At 28.9% G+C, this 24,733-nt stretch overlaps 3 protein-coding genes across 11 annotated transcripts in view; 2 read left to right on the top strand and 1 right to left on the bottom strand.

Annotated features, from left to right (window-relative positions):
* LOC106678339 (leucine-rich repeat-containing protein 59) overlaps nt 1–5,230 on the bottom strand; it is an 8,167-nt gene extending 2,937 nt beyond the window's left edge. The window contains exons 1-6 of the mRNA XM_014416794.3: nt 5,212–5,230; nt 3,697–3,842; nt 3,362–3,548; nt 2,297–2,464; nt 290–458; nt 44–203 (exon numbers count right to left, since the gene is read on the bottom strand). Coding sequence (XP_014272280.1) covers nt 44–203; nt 290–458; nt 2,297–2,464; nt 3,362–3,548; nt 3,697–3,828 — 816 coding nt within the window. The 5' untranslated portion in view covers nt 3,829–3,842; nt 5,212–5,230. The remainder of the gene's footprint in view (nt 1–43; nt 204–289; nt 459–2,296; nt 2,465–3,361; nt 3,549–3,696; nt 3,843–5,211) is intronic.
* Nucleotides 4,236–14,730, top strand: LOC106678340 (tetraspanin-33). The gene is made up of 7 exons (XM_014416795.3): nt 4,236–4,562; nt 4,646–4,849; nt 6,550–6,723; nt 8,717–8,848; nt 8,927–8,974; nt 9,063–9,179; nt 10,732–14,730. Exons 1-7 carry the CDS (start codon nt 4,476–4,478, stop codon nt 10,801–10,803), a joined length of 834 nt encoding a protein of 277 aa, XP_014272281.1. The 5' UTR covers nt 4,236–4,475; the 3' UTR covers nt 10,804–14,730.
* A 56-nt stretch (nt 14,731–14,786) lies between these two features.
* The window catches only part of LOC106678329 (casein kinase I), a 27,306-nt gene continuing 17,359 nt past the window's right edge, over nt 14,787–24,733 (top strand). For 6 of the 9 annotated variants that reach the window (XR_010842882.1, XR_001342743.3, XR_002945075.2 and 3 more), the window contains exons 1-7: nt 14,787–14,942; nt 17,389–17,570; nt 18,750–18,785; nt 18,895–18,969; nt 21,608–21,714; nt 21,782–22,147; nt 24,561–24,639. Coding sequence is in view for 6 of the 9 variants with exons in the window: in XM_014416779.2 (XP_014272265.1) it covers nt 14,939–14,942; nt 17,389–17,570; nt 18,750–18,785; nt 18,895–18,969; nt 21,608–21,714; nt 21,782–22,147; nt 24,561–24,639 (849 nt within the window). In the remaining 3 variants the exon portion in view is untranslated. Of the gene's footprint in view, nt 14,947–15,401; nt 15,421–17,388; nt 17,571–18,749; nt 18,786–18,894; nt 18,970–20,641; nt 21,061–21,607; nt 21,715–21,781; nt 22,148–24,560; nt 24,640–24,733 lie in introns of those variants that run through there. The other 3 variants (XM_014416781.2, XM_067045453.1, XM_014416782.3) reach the window with 3 other exon arrangements.

Here is a 24,733-nt window from a genome sequence, read left to right as displayed (position 1 = left end):
ATAAATATATTACTATACTATTAAAGTCTAAGGTTGTAAATACTTTAGATTTCATATTGGTGCGGAAATTATGCAATTCTCTACGAGTCATCATCCTTGAATATTCTTCATCTATTCCAAATGGGACATAATCTTCTCTTTCCTTTTTAGCTACTCCATGCCCCATGTATTTTTCTCGCCAGGATTTTAATGCTTCTCTGTCTCTGCAAATATTTTTTAAAATATTAATCTTAAAAATGTTAGATTTTTTAAACTTTGAATTATTAACTCCTAACAATAAAATTTTTACTTGACTTTTTGTAACTGTTTTTCTATATGTCTTAGTTTCCTTGTGACATGTTCTGCTAATACCTGGTCAATTGGGTCATTCGAATGAATTTTATCAACTAATACATTAGATACATTTCTAAACTGTTTTACTGGTTGAAGGCATTCGGCTTTTTTAACCGTATTATGATCTGAAAACAAGAGCATATAAAATTACATAGTTAATTATTTAACTTATCTAATGAAAATGGATTATGAGATGGTTAAATGTGATTTTACACATAGTACATATCATTACAACTTTTTAGTAACAAAAATGTTATATTTAATTCAGTGCTCATAAACAGTTCCAATTATACATAAATATAATTTTTAATCATAACCAAATCAAAAAATTATATGTCATTACTAGGACCCGAACGTTAATTTATTTAAAATTGGCAGATATTTAACAAAAAAGAAGACTATTTGATAAAAAAAAAAAAAAATACACATTTTAAAAATAAAAAACCTAATAAATGAGACAATTAATTAAACTAAAAACATAGAATTACATGATACAGTATTAAATTTACAATTAATATTAAAAATGATTCGTTCATACTACAGATAATGTTTTTTTTTTTTTTTTTATTGATGAAAGTAAAACTTTTATTTATTATATTGAAAGCTCTATGTAGCTTCTTTTCAAATTACATGGAACAATTTGAGCTATTTAAACTTTTAAATTGGTTAAAGTATAAAAGTGTTACTTTAAAATATTTCAAAATTTCAACTTTCTTCTTCCTTTTCTTCATTAAGTATTCCTAGGAGCTGTTTTTTTATCTGTAATAAAATTAAATAGCATGGATTTTTTTAAACACCTTTTCACTTTTCACCAATTTCAATTGTTTAGAAAAAAATAAAATAAATAAAACTGCTTCGAATTTGTTGCAAAACAAAATTTATCACTATTCAAGAAGACAATTTGAAAAAACTTCTTGAAAATAATGAAACAACTTATGCTCTTATTCAAGAAAGATTGAGCACAATTTAATAACAGCACATCTGTTCTCGGGTGAACAGTTATAGACAATAAAAATGTGCCACTCTCTATGGTTATGTTTATTTGGAACATGTTAAGCAAAAAATTCTAAAAACTCTTTCCTTTAATTGTGCCATTATTCAATCAAAGCAGTGATATTTAAAAGGGAGGATTCAAATTTGACATGAGGGGAGGGTAGTAGTTATAAAATAAAAACACAGAACATTTAATTATTAGGTGGGCTGAATATACCTTTGCAAAAAAAGTTCATTCATAAGGCAGCTATAAATAATCAACAATAGAGGTGTTATTTAACCGTGTATAATAAAAAACTGCCTTCGTATTAGATGAAGGACATTTTTATATAAAGCAGCTACAAAAATTTAGTATTGGTTTAGAAAAAACTATTATTTTATTATTTATTGATTTTTTTTTTCAAAAAAACAATAGTAGCTCATTGAATAAAGTCTTAATTGACTAACATTGAAGCCTTTAACTTAATTTTCATGAAAAAATTGAAAAAAAAATTAATTTAGAAGCTTAAAGTCATGTACAAGTCTTATTGAAGTAGCTTATCATTCTACCAACAAATATCACAATAAATGGAACCTATTATTTTAAAAGATGGAGTAGGACATACATATAAAAGATGCATTATATACTCAGGTAGGTTTAAATAAAAGACCGATTACTGAACACCGCAATGGAAGAATTATAAAGCATTACAGATAAAAATTAGCATTGTTATGTGATATAGCAAACACTAGTAGATCCAAAAAAAAATAATTCAAAAACAAGGATAAAAATACAAAATTCTTATTTGAAGATAGTTTTTGACGAATAATACTAATATTTTCACAATCACCAAATTAATAAAATATTTACTCTTAGTTATTTAAACCTTGGCATCAACAAGATATGAGCAAAGCAGATTAATACAATGAAATAACAGAGTAAACTAAAAAAAAAAATTAAATTCTAATAAAAAACAAATTTGGCACTTACAAACTTTTTTTCCATTTTTGAAGGAAATGTCAGGTTTTTCAGTTTTTTGTTTCCAACATAGCCTCAGAAATGTGATAATATCACAGTCTGAATCCAAAAAATTATCATCATTTGGAAATTCAAGAGGATTATCCGAAGCCTGTAAAGAACTTAACTGCATAAATGAACCTGAAAATAAAAATAGTTTAAAACAAAACTATAAAAATAAATAAAAAATCTAAGGCAAACCTAGAATATTTAAATCAGTAATCTTGTTTGTTGCAATTTTTATAATGGCCCATTGAAGCATATTATAAAATTTGCAAATGCTTGCAACAGTGTCAAAATTTGAATCAATGGTATCTTACACAAGATTTTAAAAGAAAATTATGGTATTTTAAAAAAAATAAATAAACATATAAGTAATAAAAAATGTAAAACAGAAGAAAATATAAAAAGGTATGTGAATAAATAGAGGTCAGTTATAAAATTTCTAAAAATTAAATGTATGCACACAAAAATTGGAATTGGAATTAGCAATGACGAAAAATTTTAAATTTTAATAACAATTTAGGGAATAAACATTTCTATAAATCACTATAATTTATTTAACAAGGAAAGTTATAGCGAACTAAATAACTCTAAATACGATTTTCCTTGAATCCCAATAAAACTATGAAAAAAGAATGAAAAATGAAAAAAGAAGACACTGTCCCATAGCTAGTAGGATTGTCATCAAGTAACCTAAGTTTATGGTATAATTTATAGCATATGTCAAATACAATAAAACCACTTTCTTTGGTCAGTTGTGCAATTATTAAAGTAGAGCAACAATATGTCCTGCTAGCTCCTACATTTCAAACAGTTTTAGAAGTTTAAACGAGAGTTTAATCTGTTGAATGTGAATGAGTTTTAAGTCAATGCTGTATTACTACATAATACAAAATACAACAGATATATTAATAAATTCTCCAACATAAATTGGAAAGTAAAACTGATATGGAAAAGAGCTTCTCAGAGGACCAGAGTTTCTTGATTTAAAAAAAAGAGAGGAAGATAAAAATTCTTAAACAATTTACAACTCACCCAATTCAATAGGCAGCCTCCTCAAATTATTGCTTCCAAGAAGAAGTGTCTCCAAATTTTCATGATTAACAAATCCAGGAAAACTAATGAGTTTGTTGTCTCTCAGGTCAAGCCATTTCAAAAGAGGAAAAGCTGTAAAGATTTCTTTTCCGATTTCCACTAAATTGTTTCCTGACAATCCTAGATACTGAAATATTCAATACATGTTTGAAGAACACTACTATATTATTAAATCATGATATCTCCATATCTAATCCAAATGTCAGTAAATGTCATATCTAATTCCATTAAAGTTGCAAAAATTAACTAAATACAAATTATAAGCCATACCTTACCGTAAGAACACCAAGACTTTGGAAGTCTGAAACAGGAAAGGTACTTAGAGAACCAGGCTTGAATATTAAACACATCATATCGTCATCTTTGTAAATTTTGTAGTTTTCTGGCTCAAGTTTCGATTGGTCCATGGAGCCTTCTAGTTCTTTCAAACAAGTTTTTATTAAACAGTAAAAAGTAAGTTTCAGATGTTACCATAGTTATTTAGTTCACAGTAACTAAGCCAAATACTGTCGTTTTGACGAACTCATTTAGAGTATTTACAATTTATAAAATCAATCTCTTTAGTTCTTGAACAATAAAAGGGTTTTTTTTTTCAAAAGCAGAGGAGGGTAATGCAAATTTAAAGTCAAAAGAAAACTTCGTTATTTTCTACTTAAAATTTAGTTAATAATTAGAAAATGGATTTAATTATATTATTAAATACACAGATATGTAATCTTAAAATTTTATTAATAATTGATCGGCTACTTAAAACTAAAATAATTAATTATTTTTCATAATAATCACCTTTTTTATTTGCAATGTTGGTAATAGAAGGTAATATCAGTGGCCTCGTAGTGCCTTCTGACGTGAGTGTTCAGAACTATTCATTGTAATGTAAGGAAGTGTTTTTATCTAACCCAATTGTGATTAAAAACCTCAGTTGGCTCTTTCTACCATCCTTTTTAAAAAAACTAAATAATAATACAATGGTTTTATTAGTTCTGAAATAAGTGTGGCCATAGTTAGTGGTTTAGTTCAACATAGTTACCTTTAATTTCGTAAGATTGTCAAGATGAATAGACGAAGAGCTGCAAATAATTTTACTTATATCAGCCCCTGTGTGAAATATATGATATTTCTACTTAATTTTCTGTTTTGGGTAAGTTTTTTTTAATAGCAATTAACTTTTATTTGTAATCTGATTTCTAATGTCAAGTTACTGATTTGTGTATCTCATTTCAGCTGTTTGGTGGGCTTTTGATTGGTATAGGTCTTTATGCATTTCATGATAAATGGAGAGGTACTGGATTGATAAGAGTGAACACAGTATATGATGTACTTTTGGATATTTCATTAGTGTTAATAATATTTGGAGGTGTTGTTTTCATTGTGAGCTTCGCAGGATGCATTGGTGCACTTAGAGAAAATACATGTTTATTGAAATTTGTAAGTATTTCTTAGTATTAGAACACGATAGTAGGTTCTGATCTTTAAACCAAAACTGAAAATTTAATTTTACCTTTTTAATGTATGTTTCAGTATTTATACCATATTTAGGGTTCTACATAGTTTTGTTTCAGTTGTTTTATCGTAATCACTGATTCAAAGAATTCAAATTTATGTTTTTTTTATTTTAGAAGTTTATTATTAACTGTCACATTACTATGTATGTATTCTTTTAAATTACTGTTTGTAAATTCAGTAGCATGTCAAATTAGAATTTATATAATTTTAAGGAGTTTTAACTATTATTAGACTATGATTTCATCTACTAACTAATAATTGTGAATCATACCATTGTAACTTACCTTGTCTATCTGAATCATAGTTGGAGATCAAACTATTTCTTGAAGTATTTACTCCATCCAATTTCTTATGATAAAGTTAATTATTAATACTATTTTGAGTAACAGTACACTAGTGTCACTTCCCTATAACTTAATTATAAATTATGTTTTATTGTTGTTTATAACCTGTACTATTATCATCACTGGTTTAAGTTAATGTCAGCTATGGACTTTCACTCATTAATTTCGCTTTAGGGTTAAATAATTCCAAAGGATCCTTTTCAGTTATGGTTGGGTATAAATTCACATACATTTGAATCACTCAATGGTGTCAGGTTATAACCGAAAACAATAGTCAACCAATTTCTCATTTTTTACAAATAAGGGCATGCCCATGGAGGTATGTCAGAGTGACAGTTGTGGTTGTATTCTGTTTTAAATTAACTACTTTAAAAAATGTCTGTCTTTGAAAGGAAAACTTATTTTCTCTTCCATCAGTTTTTTGAGCTTATTATGGATTTTGTGGGGCAAGGAGACCTTCCAGGGCTCTCCGAGAGTGTCATGCCTCTCTCATTGAAGTGTTTGGCATAAAAATTAATGGTTGATCTCCTTATTTAACCTGTAATCAGGAAACAGTTTTTTCCTATGATAGTACTTTTTTCATATTATTCGACATTAGAATAAGCTATGCGTTCTATTGATTGGCACTCAAGTAATAGTGATAGGTATGTAATTTAATAGTCCAAGTCCCCATGAAAAAAAAAATATGAAGTTATTTCACCCTAATTTTTTTTTTTTTTTATTGCTTATGAAAACTATGTACAGTTAAGAGTCAAAATTGATGACTGTCAACCATAGTTAGGGGTAATAAAAATGGCAAAGTTACAAAAAAATTTATTTTTCGAGTTATTACATTCCTTTTTTTTTTTCGACTCATGAGAAACTAGGTGTAATACTAATATGGAATAACTCTTTGTGATAACCATGATTGTTATGTGTCAGAAGTTTTGCAAATGAAAATTGACATTTCACAACTTGGGATTCCATTTTCTCTATACCTTTTTGTTTTTTACTCTTATGAAACGGTGTGAAACTAATATAAAAAAATTTAATCTGCCATACTTGTGATCTGCAGAAATTTTACTAAGTTTAAACAAGGGATTGAGGGGGGAAAAGAGTTTTATAAATACTGCTCTGGTAATATTAGTATTTTTTTTTATGAGCTTGATTTTTTGTATGCACTTTTTTATTTTTTAATAATTTATTTTGCTGATGTATTTCACTCTTCTTCATGTTCTGAAGTAAAATATATGCTATTATTATGGTTTTTAAAAATTGTTAATGTTTATTATTTTTCAGTATTCTCTTTGTTTATTAATATTCTTCCTGCTTGAAATGGCCATCGCTGTTATTGGCTTTGTTTTTCCTCATACAATGCAGTCTATTGTGGAAGAGTCATTTACTGACAAAATTATTCATAAATATCGTGATAATGATGACCTCCGCAATTTTATTGATTTCGCTCAAAAAGAGGTAAGATAAGATGTATATTTTAAAGTATTGTTAAGTAAATCAATCTATTTTAATTTTAACGGGTTAGAGAATTAGTCACTGTTATTGCTCAGGCTATGGCCAGGTACTTCAGTGTCGGTTAAAAATTGGATTTGGTTAACTCAGTTTCATCAACAAGTGATGGTAAAACTTGTTATATAACTTAAATCAGTTTTAGTAAGGTTATAAAACTTAAATAAGTTTGAGTAAGGTATGTATTACATAGGTTAGTTCCTACCAATTAAAATATTCTACATAATGGATCGGATTATTTGTATTTTTCTGTGATTTATATAATTTTTTTTAATATTGATAATAATGAACTTAGAGGAAAGTTGGGGGAGGGAAGGGACAAAATGGAGAGGCTAACTTTAAATCTTGACTAGTGTGGATAACAATAAACAAAAACTTTTTTATTCTATTCTGTTTATGAATTATTAAACAAAAGTAATATACTCAGAAACTTGAAAATTTGTTGCATTTATTTATTTATTGTAACAAACTGAAAAAAAAAAAATACATTTTCCCATCTTGTTTCATATGCATGCATGCTAAGATGGGAAACCAACATGAATACAAGTTTAAAGTCACCTATCACTCAATAAAATTACATAAATATCTTATTGGATCTTATTTATTACTTTCGCATAACACAAATATGAATTGTCTCATCTTCACTTTCTATCACCGCACTTGAGTTGTGTTCACATAAAATACACTTTATCCTTCAGTATAGTTAAAATGAATCTTCTAATATTAGCATTGTTCATAATCTTTTTTCGTTGTAAAGCGTATTTAAGAATCATTTCCTCCTTGTCATTCCCACCAAATACACTTTCTAGTTATGCAAGGGCTAGATAGATACTGTTCTGTGAAAGTTTGAATCCATACACACCATTTTTAATGATTAGTACATAACATTCAATGTTATATACACCTTTTTGAAAATTTGTTAATCTGTAATACATCTTAGAGTTTCTAAGTATCAAAACTGCAATTCAGTGTAAATAATTTACTTAAATTGAAACTTATATATTTCATACTTGATTGAACTACTAATTCCGAAACATCATTGTTATCTGTCAATTTATTAATTTCATTCTAAACCACCCTTTTCTTTTTATAAATGATAGGGAGAGAATATAAAATAATTTTAGAAAACTGTAAAGTTCCTTCCCTTATATGGTTTGCTAGTTTATATCAAATTTATTTTTTAACTAAGTTTAACTGGCCATCTTTGCCTGATAAAATTTTATGATGCAGAAGTTGATATAGTTTTACTGACATTTCAGAAATCTAAGTATAAACTATGCTGATGTACTTGAAAAATGAAAATCTGTACCATTACAACCGATTAAAAACCAGGCGCTCAGTACTTTGTATGGGAGTACTGTTCCTTGAACAATGTTTGTGCAAGGAGGTGATTTGTACATGATCATGCTCAATCACCAGATTTCATTTAATTAAAGCAACACTTTATAATAATAAACACTTTATAATAATAAACACTTTATAGAGGCTTAGTGAACCTGGGAGTGCTCCTTCTTATCCAATATCAGAATAAACAATTATCCGCCACAGACAAAATCAAACCTGGGTTCTTAGAGCTAGTGGCACAGCTCCTTACTGAGCTACCCTACTCCCCAATTATGCAGTCAACAAAGCTTAAAATTATTTAACCGCCAGAAGTTGTATTATATTTTTATCAAACAAGGAACAGCCATAATTAAATAACATATTACTGGTTTAAAACAAGATATTATCTTCTACTAATAGAATTTGGAGCTATACCTGTTTGACCTATTTTATTATTGATTATTTGTTGTTTTTCATTTGTTTATTATTTATTTTTTATATTGTTTTTTATTTATGTATTATTATTTGTTTTGTTTTTTTTTCTTTTTTATTATTCCTAATCCTGTCTATTAACCTTCTAATTTTACGTTCTCTAACTTCGACAATTTTTTTATTTTAGTTTCATTGTTGTGGACTTAGCTCTGAAGGATACATGGATTGGTCTATGAACGAATACTTCAACTGTAGCTCACCGAGTAGAGAGCAGTGCGGTGTTCCATATTCGTGTTGTATTAATGCAACTAACATTGCTGTAAGGAAATATAATTGTATAGATGATTTTCAGATACTTATAATATTGTCTTATGATTATTGTTATTTTTTATTTTAGGGTGGTCTTATTAATATCATGTGTGGATATGGAGTTCAAAGATTATCTGTGAGTTTTAAAATTTTCATTACTTAATAAATTATATACCTCCATTTTTATTTCAAATTTATAATCACATGCCATTGTGTTAATTAAGGTTGCTGAAGCTAGTAAAAAGGTTTGGACCAGCGGCTGCATAGAAGTTGTTCGTGCTTATGCTGAAAGAAACTTGTACACGATTGCTGGTGTGGCTTTAAGTGTTGCCCTTTCACAAGTAAGTATTTTATGTTTTATTGTACATTTAGTATCTATTTCAGATATGAAACTCTTTCAATTTACTTTTTATGATGGACAATTTTTTTTCCTGATATTTATTTTTATTTATATATGAAAGTAAACATAAAGCCAAAACATTTTACACTTTAGTCACACCTTAATCTGGTTTTGATCTTACTCCAACAGTTTTATGGTAGATTTTGCTTTGAGAATTGGAATTAGTTATTCATTTAAATAATTAACAATGGGCTTATTCCTTAATTTTGTTTTCTATAATTAATAGGAATACACTAAGGTTCATGACTAGTATAAGGAAAATATCTACATACACTAGAATTTAGGCTAGTATTTTTACTATTATTAACTGCTCTTGCGTTATGCACTTCCGAATTTTCAGGATGGTTCATTCATGAATACATTGTAGAAAAGAGGGCTTAGACTATCATCATCTTTTTTTGCTCTTCTCTCTTCCCTCTTCCCTCTAGGTTGAAGATCACTTTCATCCTTTCTATTCTTTTAGAATTAGTATAAATTGATTTTATTACTTGAATAAGGTTTCTTGGGATATTCTTCGTATTCAGTACTTTTCATTCCCTTCCTTTCTATGGAATTTAAATCTGATTTACTGCCCTAATATTATTTTATTATTAAGTTAATGTGTTAAGGATCCCCAATCAAGAACTGCTAGGTGTCTGTTCAGTACTGCACTGAAGTTGTGGACTTCCAAGCTTTTTACATCTCCAGTCAGTGCTTTTAAGTCTCGATCAGCCAAATCTTCTCTATTTGTGGACGACCTCCAGTAGATGCATTGTGATCCTACCCATCTTAGTCAGTATTGCTTAATGACAACAATATTGGTTTCTCCAAATAGGTCGTAAATTTCTTCATTGGTCTTCAGTCTCATCTTCATCAATAAACACTGCTCCAAATATTTTCCAGAGAAATTTTCATTCCAATATGAGCATATTTAGATGTTTGAAAATATTGGGTTTTCGAACTATAAGAAAAACTGAACAAAAAAATGCCGATAATTCGGTTTGTTTTTACTGTTAGCAAACAATATCCTTCCCCTAGTGTCCGCTCCAATGAAGTTGTTGCACGTGACTTTGGATTTATGATATGTTGACTCTAAAACCCACTCAAAGAAGCATGGTCAAAGCATCTTCCTTTCCCACGAGGATGTCTAGGGTGCTATTCTGTTATCATGTACTAGGTTATCCTCCATTCCTTGTTGGTTTCTTTGCTTCTTCTACTTACGAAATACCCTTTCATCTTATTTCTTCATTATATTTTATATATTGATAAGTGAAAGTAAAAAGTGTGCAAGATTTAAGCAAATTGCTTTTAATTGGATAAGTACAATATTTATTTCTTAGCATTATACTTAATCAGAGAAATATAAACAAACCAATAATTCTTATAGGAAATCAACTTTTTAAAATTCTTATTACCAATATTTAATTTGATATAATTTATTGGCATAGTATGCTGTAAACTATTGATCGCTTTTGTGACAAATCTGATTTAATATTTTTTTTTATCTGTTTTAGTTATTTGTAATTTATCTTGGGAAGACCCTTGAAGGACAGATAGATTTACAGAAATCCCGATGGACTTCATGAAATATTGTTGCCTACCGTGAATCATGAAGAGCGGTAGGCTTTTTGGAATCTGAATGTGTCAACCTGATTTCTCATTAATATCATTATTATTTTTTCTTTGGAACCAAAATTAGTCTTTTGTCCGGTTCAGAGATTGAACGGGTAAATGGTTGGAATGAAATATGAGAAATCTATATATAATAAACAATTTAAAGCCTATTATAGCTTTCAAATTTATAAAAATTATGGTTAACATCTTCACTTGGTTTTGAAATAAAAATTTAGTAATTGTTTGGAAAATTATGCATGAGTTTGTCAATGTACAGAGTGTAATGTTTTTGTAAATATACTCTGGTGTATTAAAAAACTTTTAATTTTAACAAACTAATAGAATTCTAAATTTATTCATAAAGTAAGCTTTCAATAGGCCTTTTAGAAAGTGATTGTTTCATTCCAGTGGAAGATATGATCTGAAAAGTTTAGAAAAGACTTAAGAACATTTTACCTGCTGAAAAGACAAAGACATAATCTCTCTCATAAAGTAATAATGTTCACTGGCCTAAAGCATCAAATGAAATTTTAAAAAGTGAATCATATAAATGTAGAAGTAGTGATTTGTGAACTGTTGCATTTTTTCTTGACTATGAACTGAAACTTACTTGGATATATCTGAAAAATAATTACCCCATTAGCTGCAAACAATTTATTTGGCTGTATCAAATACATGCCTTATTAACATTACGGGATGGTTTTCGTGTCAGGTCCACCAATGGCATACTTAAAAGTTTTTTATTTCATACATGCACGTTCATTTATAACTGATACTATTATAATTTTTTTTTATTAATGGAAAGTGTACTCCCATTAAAAAAAAAAACTAGATCGCATATTTTTATACATTCATCTTATCCCATATTTTTGCTCATTTATGGGCTTTTTTTTATAAGCATTTAATTTTGTTTTTTTAATTTCGAAATGTATTCTTTAATAAATATTTTTGTATGTTTAAATACTTTAGCTCTTCATTTTAGTGCTAGAGTAGATTCCACAAAATATAATTTTCACCATTAATCTTTCTCTCTAATAAAGAAATTTTGAAGACTGTAGTTACAGTTCATTTGGCTATTTATCTGAAAAAATTCCGTATGACTTATTAGCATCTTTGATGGTTTAGAAATTACATGTTATTGTATTAAAGATTAGGAGTGACTATGTTATGGGAACGCATCTATTTTTTTTTTTTTTTTTCACAAATATAAAATGCTTTTGTATTGATATTTATAATTCCTATTATTGCTTATAATTATATAAAATTTTATCTATTAGTGCCAGATATTTTTGCCTGTTTAGTCTGGCTGGCCAAGAGTTATTTACTTTATTTATTTAATTTTTAAAGTCAGATTATGTTTTCGTTTTTAAATTATATTTTATTATTTAGATAAAATATTTTTTTTTATCATTAAAATATATATTACTTTATATTGTATTATACTGTATATTATATATGATCTGACATTTCTAGTAATTTAATGATCTGAAGTGTTGTGACTGACTTGGTGAGAACAACTGTTAAGCGGTCTAGCCCTGTAAGATTTTAATTGTTCCCATAACTTATTTCAAACAGGTATTTTATGCCAAAATGGTTTCATCAGTAGTTGTGTCCATAATTCTTGTTAGATTTTGTCCTGATACCAAAAAAATTAACATATGACAAACTATAATGTTATAATTCTAACTATACTAAGTATCTGCACTGTGATTGCAGCTTCAATTTTTTCGGTCTCAGTACTTTTTTTTGTTGGCCAGGCCAGGTAACTTTATTGGAGATGCACAAAGTTTCATGATTATAACCTTAATAACATTTGGAAAACTAATTAGTGTTAATTATATACGTAAGGCATTGAACAGTTATAAGATATATGCCTGCATAATAATAGTTTTGAATTTAATAAAGTTTTTAATTCAGTGTAAGTTTATTTTTTTATTGCTTTTAAATTATCCACTACTCATAAAATTATTTTATTTTTTTAATCTAAAACCTAAAGAATGTAATCTATTTTGGTTTTTCATGTGAACATAGTGGGTATATTTTTAATCTTGATTATATTTCAAAGTTTTTTACTCTGCAATAATTGTTTTTATTTATTTTTCCATTGAACTGTTTAAAAAAAACATCACAATAATATTCGAAATATGTTATTGTTCATCACTAAAATGAATGGCTGATTCATTATAGAGAAAAATAAATTTCTTCCTATGAGAGATTAGTTGCCATTGTTTGAAATGCCATTTTCTCATATAACATAAGGTGATTAATATTGTATAAGAAAATTTGTGCATCTTTATTTTATCTTGTTTATTTCCATCCTTTTTTTTTTTTTCTTTTTTTAAATAAACCTTTCATTTTTATTCAGAATAGTATTTTTAAAATTTGAATCAGACTTTATATCCATGCTCCTCAGATGGTTGTGATGGTAGTATATGTATAAATGGACTTTTCTTATAAAAATGATAATTAATGTGGAAAATTATTTGATTGTGACCAAATTTGAAAACCTTTTAAAAAAAATTAAAAATGTAAAAACTTATGTAATAAGAAGTGTTTTGTGTACAGTTGTGATATACATTATTTACCACATGAAGTGCCAATTTAACCGAGGCTGTAAAACAAAACTTCATTGTCCAAAACAAATAAATAGATAGATTTATATTTTGGAGAGATTTCAAACCAGCTTGACAAATTTTGAAAGTAGAATTTAGGTTCCGTCCATGGTAATATTATTTTTATTTCTATTTTATTATTTTTTATTTCCATTTTTGCTTATTTTGCTCATTCATTCATTTAATCGAATGTTCCAGATTAGGGCAGGAACAATTTTAAACCAAGTTTTCTTGGTTAAGCTTGTTTTTGCTGAGTTAAATTGATATTTAATGATGAAGAAAAATATATGTATTTTTTTCAAAGAGAAAAGCAATAGTTTTTGTTCTTTTTTAATAGATTTTTTTTTTAATCTACCTATCTAACCATTACTGGTTATGAAAAATACTTTCATAATTTTCTTTTGTATTTATTTCTTAATTACAATTGTTATATATTTATATATACATATTTACATCCTTCCAATCTGACATTTATAATAGAAATTTAAAAAATTCGAGCTTAGAGAATTACATTAGCTCACGTATAGTTGATTATTTAATGTACACAGGCACTTCCTTAGTGAATATTTGATTACTTTTGAGACATTTTTGTACCAGACTGAATATTTCTATGATAAAGGTAATGTTTTAAAAAAGCTCAAATGCTAAAATTAAATCATTGTACATAGTATATATTAGTTGTGTAAATGACAACAGTAAATATATAACTTATCTCTATGCAATTTGATTTTGTTCGAGTATTATTTCTTGCTATTTATTATGTTATTACTATTGAAAGAATTTTTATATATTTATAGAATTTATATTACTATTGTAATTGTATTGTATTGTTTATGACTACCTAGTAAATCTCATCATTAGTTTTATTATACATTAATAACAAATAAAACTCATTATCTTAAGCCCACTTTTCACGGTCAGTATCATTGACACAATATTATAATGTGATATATGTCAATAATATTGCTACAATATATCTTCCAGATGGTCAAGACAAATATATTAACTCAATAATATTGACTGTGTCAGGGCACTTCTAGTTTTGTTATTAAATGGCTACTTGATTAGTAGGGACATAGTTTTAATAATATTAACTTAAGAGTGTTATTACCAATCACTGAAATTTTGTTTTGTTTTTTTAATAAAGAAAGATCTAATTCATTTTGTGATTTAAATTGTTTATTAATATTATTTATTTTAATATTGATACAATTTTTTGTTTATACTGTTTTTATTTGTATTTTTTATACAACCCTTTTTTCAGAATATAATTATTTGTTTTTGAAACTATTTTTTAACCTTCCTTTTTTTTTTTTTAATGCAATTCTGTATAATAGATATGCATATAGCTTTGATATAATTTCATATGATACAAATATTTTGCAGTTATTTTAAAATTATACCATGCTGCTTACACCGGGTTTGACTGTTATTTTTTATTCTGTGCATTAATTGTTCCAGTTGTTTTTTCATTTTACAAAAGAAATTCACCATTATGAGTAGGTATGATTGTATTTTTTAAAGTGAGGGATCTAATATAATCTCCAAATTATGTAACATTAACATGTTTCTACCCAACATTTAAAAACAAATTAGATATGGTTAGAAAATTCTACTTTATTTATGGTATTAACATGATTTTTCATGATATGTATTGGAGCTCAAATATCTTTCTTAGTGTATAAATATATTTTATGGTTTGTTGAATTTACAATTCTAACCAACCATATGACATTTTGGTGCATCAAAACATCAGTTTGTCCCTGAAATATTCACAAGTTGGCAAGTTAATCGACTTCTAAAATTTCTTTTTAGTAATTTTTGTTTATTGTTGTTTTTTTATATATAGTTATATGCCAAATTATAATTACTAGTCAATTGACATTTTCATTTTATTTTTATTTAATATTTTAAAATATACCAAGGCCATATTACAGTAATACATGTGCATTAAAAAAAAATAACACATTTTTGGAGGTATAGTTTATTTTTTTATCTTGTCTAGATTAGGTTATTTTGAAAATAACATCAATGTTTTAACTTTATGTGAATGAAATGCTCTGTGTTTAATTCATAATTATTTTCTAGCTTTAAATTATATTTTCTGAACCGAAAGCGACAGCATACAATGAATTGTTCATTATTGTAGAGCTTTGGTTGTTTTTAATGATAGCTATAATTATTCTTATAATTAAGTTAATGGGCTCGGACAGATCAAGTGGTCAGGGACTTTATCAAAATATTAAATATCAACAATTTTGACTGCATTTCCCAACTTACCAGTGGTGTCTTGGATTAGCCCTTAATCATAAACATTTTTGGGAAACTGGTCTCTAAATAAGAGTCTATAAATAATTTTGAGTATAATATCCTCTTCCATTAATGTTTTACCTCAATTTTCACAATTTGTTGTAGGTTCTTGAATCTTAACTCCCAGATTTTCAATTAGGGATTGGGATAACACCTCCATATCTTTTGGTTATATCATCCCAGTAATAGAGTTCAGCATTGTATACACAACTGGGAATATTTCACCACAAGTATTAATACTGTTATAATACATAAACTGAATTTGGTTCTTGCATGTGAGAAGTAAGGCCTCTCCTCCATTGGGAGGGGAAAGATGAGAATTCCTGCAAACCCTTTTCGTAGGAAATCTTGGTAATGCCAATCATCTATTGCCTCGGTATTCTTTCGGTAGACGAGATGGCTCTTCGGAATGGTTACTGATGAAGAGTTTTTCTTTTTGGAATTATCACCTTTGATCCATCGACGTATCATGCACAGACGATGTCGAAGAAGATGGAAAATGTGGGTACGCAAAAAAGAAACGAGTTCGGTGAATTTTCTCGTTTGCGGCATGATCTTCAAATTGACGATAACCACCACTTCTTTTATCTTCAAATAAAAAAGGACATATGTGGTAAACACCCTCGTGTTTGGATCGTTCGTGCGTTTTTGTGCGGATTCGGACGAATTTCCAGTTTTTCAAGATTGGGTGGCCCACTTTTTACAGCTTTCCGCTCCCAGTGGACGACAGAACTAACGGTTACACTTTTATTCGTACATATGTATTCACTCACAAATCATGCTCGCGAATACAAATACTACTCGGCACTCATAAACAACGAACACATCTCCATACAAAATATGGAAATATGACAAAGTATAGGAAAAGCCAGAGCGGAAAAAACCTGATTATACATACTTAAGAAAGTACTAAAATTCTCAGCACAGTAATACCGATTTGGCCAAACATAAATCAGACCTCTAGAGGAACAAAATGTCGGAAAAGTTATACGATACCATACATTTCTGAGACCCTCCTTGAAATTTTAACTTAGTATTTTCAATTGTATTCGTTTGCCGAATTCAAATACCGAAAGTTTTCATGATTAATAATTACGAATACTGATGATGTATTCGTATTTTTTAGAAAATATTTGACAATTAGTAATTAAGTATTCGTGAGGAAATCGAATACTTAAATTTCTTCACGAATATATTTTGCAGTGAATACTTCCTAACTCTGCTCAGTAAGTATAAGTTGTAAGAGATCGCATGGATTAATTCCGTCCAAATAAACAAATGAAAGACTGTGAAATGCCATATTTGGTGAAACAATACTCATTAATATTAACTGGTCATTTTTCACTTAAAATTACTAACTATATTTTGTTATACAAATGATAATAGATGTGTTGAAAAATTAAGGGTCTTCTCCTTCCTCTCAAAATTGATTAAATTAAAAAATTTAATTATTTTTTTTTACAAAGTTTAGATTGTGAGTAAGTACTACAAGTATACAAAACTGAAAGTAATTCACACATCACTTTGCATGAATAATTTGGCGTGACATTAATCAAAACCATTGTTACAAATATATATTGTAAGTCTTTTATAAATAAAACATTATTTAATAATAACAACTTACTATAATTTCAGGAATTTCCGACTGGTTTTGTGATGGTTCCCCAATTCTGGTTGCGCCTGAAGCAATGGATCAAAAAAGAAATAATATTGTTATAAGAGGTGATCCTCAGTACACGTACCGTACATTAAAAAAGTTGGGTAAAGGCTCCTTTGGTGTTGTTTACGAAGGAGAAGCTGTTCCCAAAAATATCGTTGTACGTACTTACGATTATTACTGTAAAGACTTAATGTTTAAATTATTTGATCCTTAATATATTTAGGTATTTCTGTCCTACGGAAATGTTGCTCAACATGCTATCGTAATCTCCGAGAGTGTGCCAGTGTAGGCTCTTCCTCATTGACATTCGGAGTATTACTAACAGTCTCCATTCTACTCTTCGCAGTTTCTCTCTCTCATTTAGTGCACTTTAATGGTTCCAAATCTCCCCAGCTCGTTCTCAGGGTGTTTTCCTTCATAACCCTCTTCTATTTCTCTACCTCTTACTAGAGACGTGCATCAAGGTCCTTATATGTACCCTTCTCTTTACCCTCTACCCTTTTTTTTTATCTGTACAAATACGTTTCGCGCTCCATCCAGCTCATCATCAATACGCTTCTGACGTCTAAATTGTTCCATTCCATTGACTTCACTGACTCATCCGATGCTAACCTTTAACTATAAGAATATATAAATAGAATAAGCACCTGGGTATTCTACAATAAGCGCCGAGAAAACTGACGCTATCATAATCAGATCCCTCTCCTTAAATATATTCCAGGACCTCCCGACCGTATCCTAAACATTAAGTCTATTTCATTCTATACAACAATCAAAAGTCGGAGTCAATTTTAATGTTAATGTCAATGTCAATGGAGACTTCTATCAACCTCCCCACCGAATTGCTTTGTTTGACAAGTCCTTCATAACCCGAGCTGCCTTGAATTAAAAATCTATTGCTTTTACCATACGTCATTCGCCAGCAGTCCCCTTTTCTTCTCCAAACATATTATACTATTACAGAAAAATTCTCATTATGTAATTATACTATAAGACTTAAGTAAGCATGACCATACTGATCCTATATATTATGTAACCACGAATAGTTCTGAAGGGACTAAAGACAAGGTTCCACGTGACAGATATCTGCCGTGCAATTGTAGTACACTATCAAGCCAATGCTAATAGAACGATCACAATTGTCAGCTGTTTTCTATTCATTAGTAAAAATCGCATTCCTTCTTGAGACAATGAATGGTAAAACTAAAAATGCAACACTGGTACAAATTAATAATCCGTTAAATCCAATCGTATTAAGTTAAAATTATATTTTCATTCTTATTGATTTTTTCAGTTTTGATTTCTTGTTATTAATTTTATTAATTTTTTTTTCCAGTTTGAAGATAACGACATTATTTATAAAAATATACAGGTTTGTACTCTACTCTTACAGTCATTTCACAACTTTATTTATCTGAAAAAATTAATGAAATTCAATGTTAAGTAACTTAATTTCATTACAAAATCTAATCAATTTTCAGAATGATGGGACGTTATTTTCCCAAATGAAAAAAAGAATCAATGGTATATCAGAGGAACATCACATTTTACCGCAGGTAATTTATAAACATATTTGAACAAAACATTATGATCACCAAATAATTATTCCTCCGCTTTAGTTTTCTGTTGAATAAAGAAAACTTTGAAATACTAGTTGAATGGTTTCCTTTGGAAAGGGGCTTCATAAACAAACAGATAGGATCACGATCCATTACGAGATCTAAACTCTTGGAGGATTGAAGACCGTTAAATTAAAAATGTTTTTGTTGCATCATGAATGTATTATTGCGTGATTAGGTGCGGGAAGAAATATAGAAGTCGTATGGTGTAAGTAATGTAATTATATATCCTGGTTTCTACTGTCCCCGAGCACTGCTTTGGAATTTTAAAATGTTCCATATTTCAAAAAGAGTGCAACCTACTAGAGCTGAGTATATCCTGGACGCACTAGTGCATACTTCATACTTTCATACCAGTTCATAGTTCATATATTTTCCAGCCACTACTAAGCAAAAGGTACGGTACAAACGATGTACGGTTTTAATGGGCAATAGTTCAGCAGCTCGAGTATGGGTAACGAGTTGGGACTTTTCTACTTCCGATATTCTTTGGATCATATTCTTTTCTTATTCCTCTGCCACGTCCCTGTTCTATCATAAAGTCTGCCTTTTTGGCTTCATTTTTCATGCCAGCTTACCCCTCTATTCTACTCGTTCTAAGGTACATTAGTGTTGAATGGCAGAGGTTTCCAAAAGCTGATTGTTTTAAATAACCAGGCACTACAGTGATTTAACTTGCGCTAAAGAAGAACTGGATGAAATTGATATTTGTATCATTAGAACCAATAAAGTCTATTATACTCTCTAGCCTCTCCTTAGGTCGGTTGGGTTATTCATACGTCTGAAGATGGAGCTGTTCAAAGTGTGGTATAAGGCCAGTCTCTCTACATGAGGTAGAGTCTTGGATAAGTACAAGGGTCCATAATACGTCTACAGACCTTCATTAAGAAGAATGTTAGGTCCGGTCCGGTTAAGGACGATACAACTTGAACTTGTGCAACTATCTGGACAAGTAGCTTTGGCAATGACCTATGGGCTAAGCTGGGTTAGATATGTGGTCCGGGCTGCTGAGGAACTGTGGATAAAAGAACGAGAAGCCTAATGAGACTTCAAAATTCCACAGATTCCGTGGTCTACAGACTGAGTAAAATGTCTAATACCGTAGTCTCCATCTAAGAAATATTATAAAACAGTTTAATACTGTATTTACAACAAAGGTTTTTATTTCTTTACCATATTAGGTTGTCGCAGCGGGTCTAGTACTGAAGTGTATTTAATAAGTTAGTAGCGTCATTTCTTGGAGATAAATACATCTTCAGCAGATTGAAAAGAAGTGTCGTTTATAATGTTCATACAAAACCCAAAACAGAACAAATCTCATTGAATACCATCATTAAAGTCGACTGATAACAAATGCTTCTTAAAATAAACTTTATGTATTAAATATTGAAGATTCTGAATATTTTTTATCGACAAGTGATAAATGTAACTTGATTGAAATAACTGAAAAGTTTTATTTTCTTGTTTGGTTATATTACTTAAATGAAGCAAACAATGTCCTAAACAAGAAAGCTATCACTCTTTTAGGTTGACGATTATCTAACAAATGTAATTTGTTACCTAGATAACACCATCTTCAAGTTCTTGATGCTAGGTGGTGTCTCAGTTACATCGATATGTTTAAAGCGTTAATTAGAATAATGGCGTATTGGTTGTTACTATTTTCTTAAAAACATTTATGTATATAATTTTTTATATTCTATATGAAGACTAAGAGAATTACAGTATCTTCGTCTTAAGTAGTTTGTTGTGAATAATTTGTAAATAGATTTTATGTTGACCTACTTGAAGAGGTTACCCTCCCTTGGTCTGATCAACAAATGCTATTAGTTTTTAAGTTGTGCTTTTAAAAGTAAAGTTTATGGTTTTCCTTAAAAGGAATATTAAATGTAAAAACAAAAAATGGCATCTTCCTCCTTTTCTCATAAACATGATTTTATTGTTGGTGGACGGTATAAGTTGATTAAAAAAATCGGCAGTGGTTCTTTTGGAGTCATTTACCTTGGTTGTACTCTAGATAATTCTGAGGTAGGTATTAAAAATGAGAATTTTTGAGATTATCTTTGTATTATTCAATGATTAACTCAAATTTTTTGTTATTGTGAACCAAGATTTGGAACTTAAATTATCTTTTATGTATTCATCTTACTTATTTTATAGTAACTATTTACATCATTAATTTTAAGTGGAAGTTACAACTTAACTTACAATTTTTTTTAAGACAAACATCAGAACTGAACAAAGGATTAGAGCTTAGGCATATCTTCTCAATATCACACTTTGTCCATAACAACTCCTATTTTGTCTCAAGTACATCCTCAACAATTATTTCATCATTTTAACATAAGATGTTATAAAACAATACTGTTAAGAGAGTCTTTATTTTACCTATTAGCTATTGTAATCCTGAAGATGTACAATTCCGAAACATTGATTCTGTTATGGATATGTATTTTAACTAACTGTAGCTTAGAGAGAGTCTTAGTTTTGACATTTTGTTAATATTTACTAACTTTCAAATTTTTAAAGTATATTATTTTAATATTTACACTTTTAAATTTTATTGTGTTCACAGAAAGTTGCCATAAAGTTAGAACCAGTTCGGACTCAACATCCTCAATTGCTTTTTGAAGGCAAGTTGTACAAATATTTACAGGGGCATTGTGGTATTCCTAATATTAGGTACGTTTTTACATCATGGTTTAAATAATTTTTCACTACAGGATTGTTAATGCTTATTAAATTTCAGGTGGTATGGTACAGAAAGAGATCACAATGTATTGGTTATGGATCTTTTGGGACCATCATTGGAAGACTTATTTAATTTCTGCAAGCGTCGATTTTCATTGAAGACTGTTCTTATGCTTGCTGACCAGATGATACGACTTGTTCAATATGTTCATTCAAAGTCATTTATTCATCGTGACATTAAACCTGATAACTTCCTAATGGGTATCGGGAAACACTGCAACAGACTTTTTTTGATTGATTTTGGCTTAGCCAAGAAGTATAGAAGCTCAAGAAGTAATGTTCATATTAAATATCGGGAAAAAAAGAGTCTTACTGGTACTGCACGTTATGCTTCTCTAAATGCCCACCTTGGAATTGAGCAAAGGTAAGACCAGATTCGTATGTTGTATAATTGTATTTTTGGGTGCATTCCTTTGTTTTCTATAATGGATTTCGTGGGCACAATTCGTACATTAGATGTAAAAGGAAGGCTGAGACTGGATTTAAGTGGTTTCTCTTTCCTATATTTTTTGTAAAGACAGCTCAAAATAACAAATTTAGATAGGGATAAGAATTAGGGCTTCAGATTTCACTTTCATTAATTTTTTTTTTTTTAATTTTGATCTATTCGGTTTCTGGAGCCAGTCTTGATAATGTGGGGTTCCATTATAACCCGTCTCCCCCAAGAACTCAATCAATTTATCAATCAGTGATTCTTAAATAATGAGTAAGTTTCTTATCCCAATTTTCTACAAAAACTTGTTTTGTTAAATCTACTAGTAAAATTTTATCAGTTTTAACTTCAATTCAATGTACCATTATATGCTAAATTGTTATTGAACCTTGCCTGTCCAGCTTGTTATACAGATGTGAGTACACACATACCTGGCATTTTGAAGTTTGCTTCGGAACTATTATTCTTATAGGTGTACTTTTATATATTAACTATCAAGTAATCTAATTAAATGTAATCTTGTTGATTCCCATTCCCTTAGTGATGTGACATTGTTTGCTTCTGTTATTTAGTCTGATATTGTTTTAATTCTACTTTTCAAAGTAATTCTATTTTTGCAATTATCATTACTGAAGTCAATTTTCATTTTGTTTAGCTATTTTACCTTATTCTTTTATGATTTCCTTACATAATCCAAGCTTTTCAAATCATCTGCTTTGGATTCTCCTTAGGTTAAGAGCATGATAGCATTTTATTCTTTAATGCTAATTTTAGTCACAATATTCATCTATTACTGTTAATATGGGATATAGCACCATTTTCTGTAGGTTTATTTTTTTTGTTTCTTCAATCAGATCAAATACCTTAAAAATGTTTCATGAATGCACTTTTTAATTGATATTTTATTTAATTGGTATGATGTTTGTTCATTGATATTGCTGATTGATAATTTGATTCACTTATAATTTTTAACTTTTGGTTTGCTGCATTTTTATACATGTGATATAATAGGGTTATTCATGATGTGTTAAATGTAAAACATTTTAACATGTAAATGTTATAAGTATAGCAGCCTACTTTAAAGCCAATGTTATATTTTAAATGCAGAAGAGCTCCTAGCAGATTTTCTTGGCTACTTGTTTTGTACTTGTAATCTTTAAGAGAACATAATAAACTCCAACAGATTTGTCACATCATCTATCCTCCGCCTCACTTGTTCTTTGTTTCCTCTCCTATTTTTTTTATTTATTTTTTTTTTTATTACTTTATTGTTATTTTTATCTATTACTTTATTTGAGTTTAAAACAGACAAATTTGTTTGGAGCTCAGCTGGTCTGTTGACAACCTTTATTTAGCAGACCTATTAACATTGACCGTATTGAATTTAATATCAATAAGTGGAATATCCTCCGGGTGTGGTAAAAAAAAACTCAAATAATAATGACTATTTTTATTTGTGCTAATGTTTCGCCCCATGCTGCAGGGCTTTGTCAAGGTTAAAAAATATACAAACACTAACATAAATAAATGGATAATTACAAGGGTGTATAATGAAACGAAAAAATAAAATAAAAAAAATAAAAGGTTATGAATAACAAATGAAAACTGAAATAGTAACACATAAAAAGAAGAAATATAAAAGAAAGTACAACTAACAGATGAAAAAGTGGGATAAGAATAAAATCAGGAAAAGAAAAAAAAGGAAGAAAATGAACGAGACAGAATTCATACCTGTTTTGACAAAAGCCAAAGTCAGAGTGAATACAATACAAACGGTTCACTTTGAACCGTTATTGTTTAAATTTAATATTATTTTAACATGCCAAAAGAAGAAAATATTCCTCCATTTAACACACTTAAACATGTTAAACGAAAGCTCATGAATACTCCTAATATATGATATGATAGTCCATCTAGTATCCTAGGTTTCCTTTGTTTTTAACTCACAAATACGCTTTGTAGATTTTCTGCTTGTTACCTAATAGATCAAATCACCTAAGGGATTAAAAGTTTTATCCGATTAACATTGAGATCATCTGAATTTCCAGCTTTTATGTCAAATTTTAATTGTGCAATCAGTTTGTTAAAAATAAAGTCTGTTTGTTTTTCTGGATTTTGAATAGGAGTTTAATAAAGCAGGTCAAATTCAAATTTGTGACTAATTGACTTTGCAGTAGCCTGAAGTTATGTAGAAGGAATGTTCTTCCTCTCTTTTAGTGTAATCTGCCGTAATTTTTACTTACCTATTTTTTAATTAAATAATTAAGTTCAATGGTTGCATGATTTTGTTCATTTTTTAGAAATTTTGTGTTTATGATGCCTTTTAATAATTTTTTTCTTATAGCCGTCGTGATGATATGGAATCACTAGGGTATGTTTTGGTTTACTTCAACAGAGGAAGTTTACCATGGCAAGGTCTAAAAGTAAGTATTTTTTTTGATTGTTTAGGTTTAGTTACATGTATTGGTAATATATTAAGATAAATATATAGGGAGATGGTCAGGGTTGCGGTCAAAG

The sequence above is a fragment of the Halyomorpha halys genome, unplaced genomic scaffold (assembly GCF_000696795.3).
Source record: "Halyomorpha halys isolate HHAL.00 unplaced genomic scaffold, Hhal_1.1 Scaffold134.1, whole genome shotgun sequence".
In the NCBI taxonomy this organism is placed as follows: Eukaryota; Metazoa; Arthropoda; class Insecta; order Hemiptera; family Pentatomidae; genus Halyomorpha; species Halyomorpha halys.
This window is presented reverse-complemented; position numbering and strand designations above follow the sequence as displayed.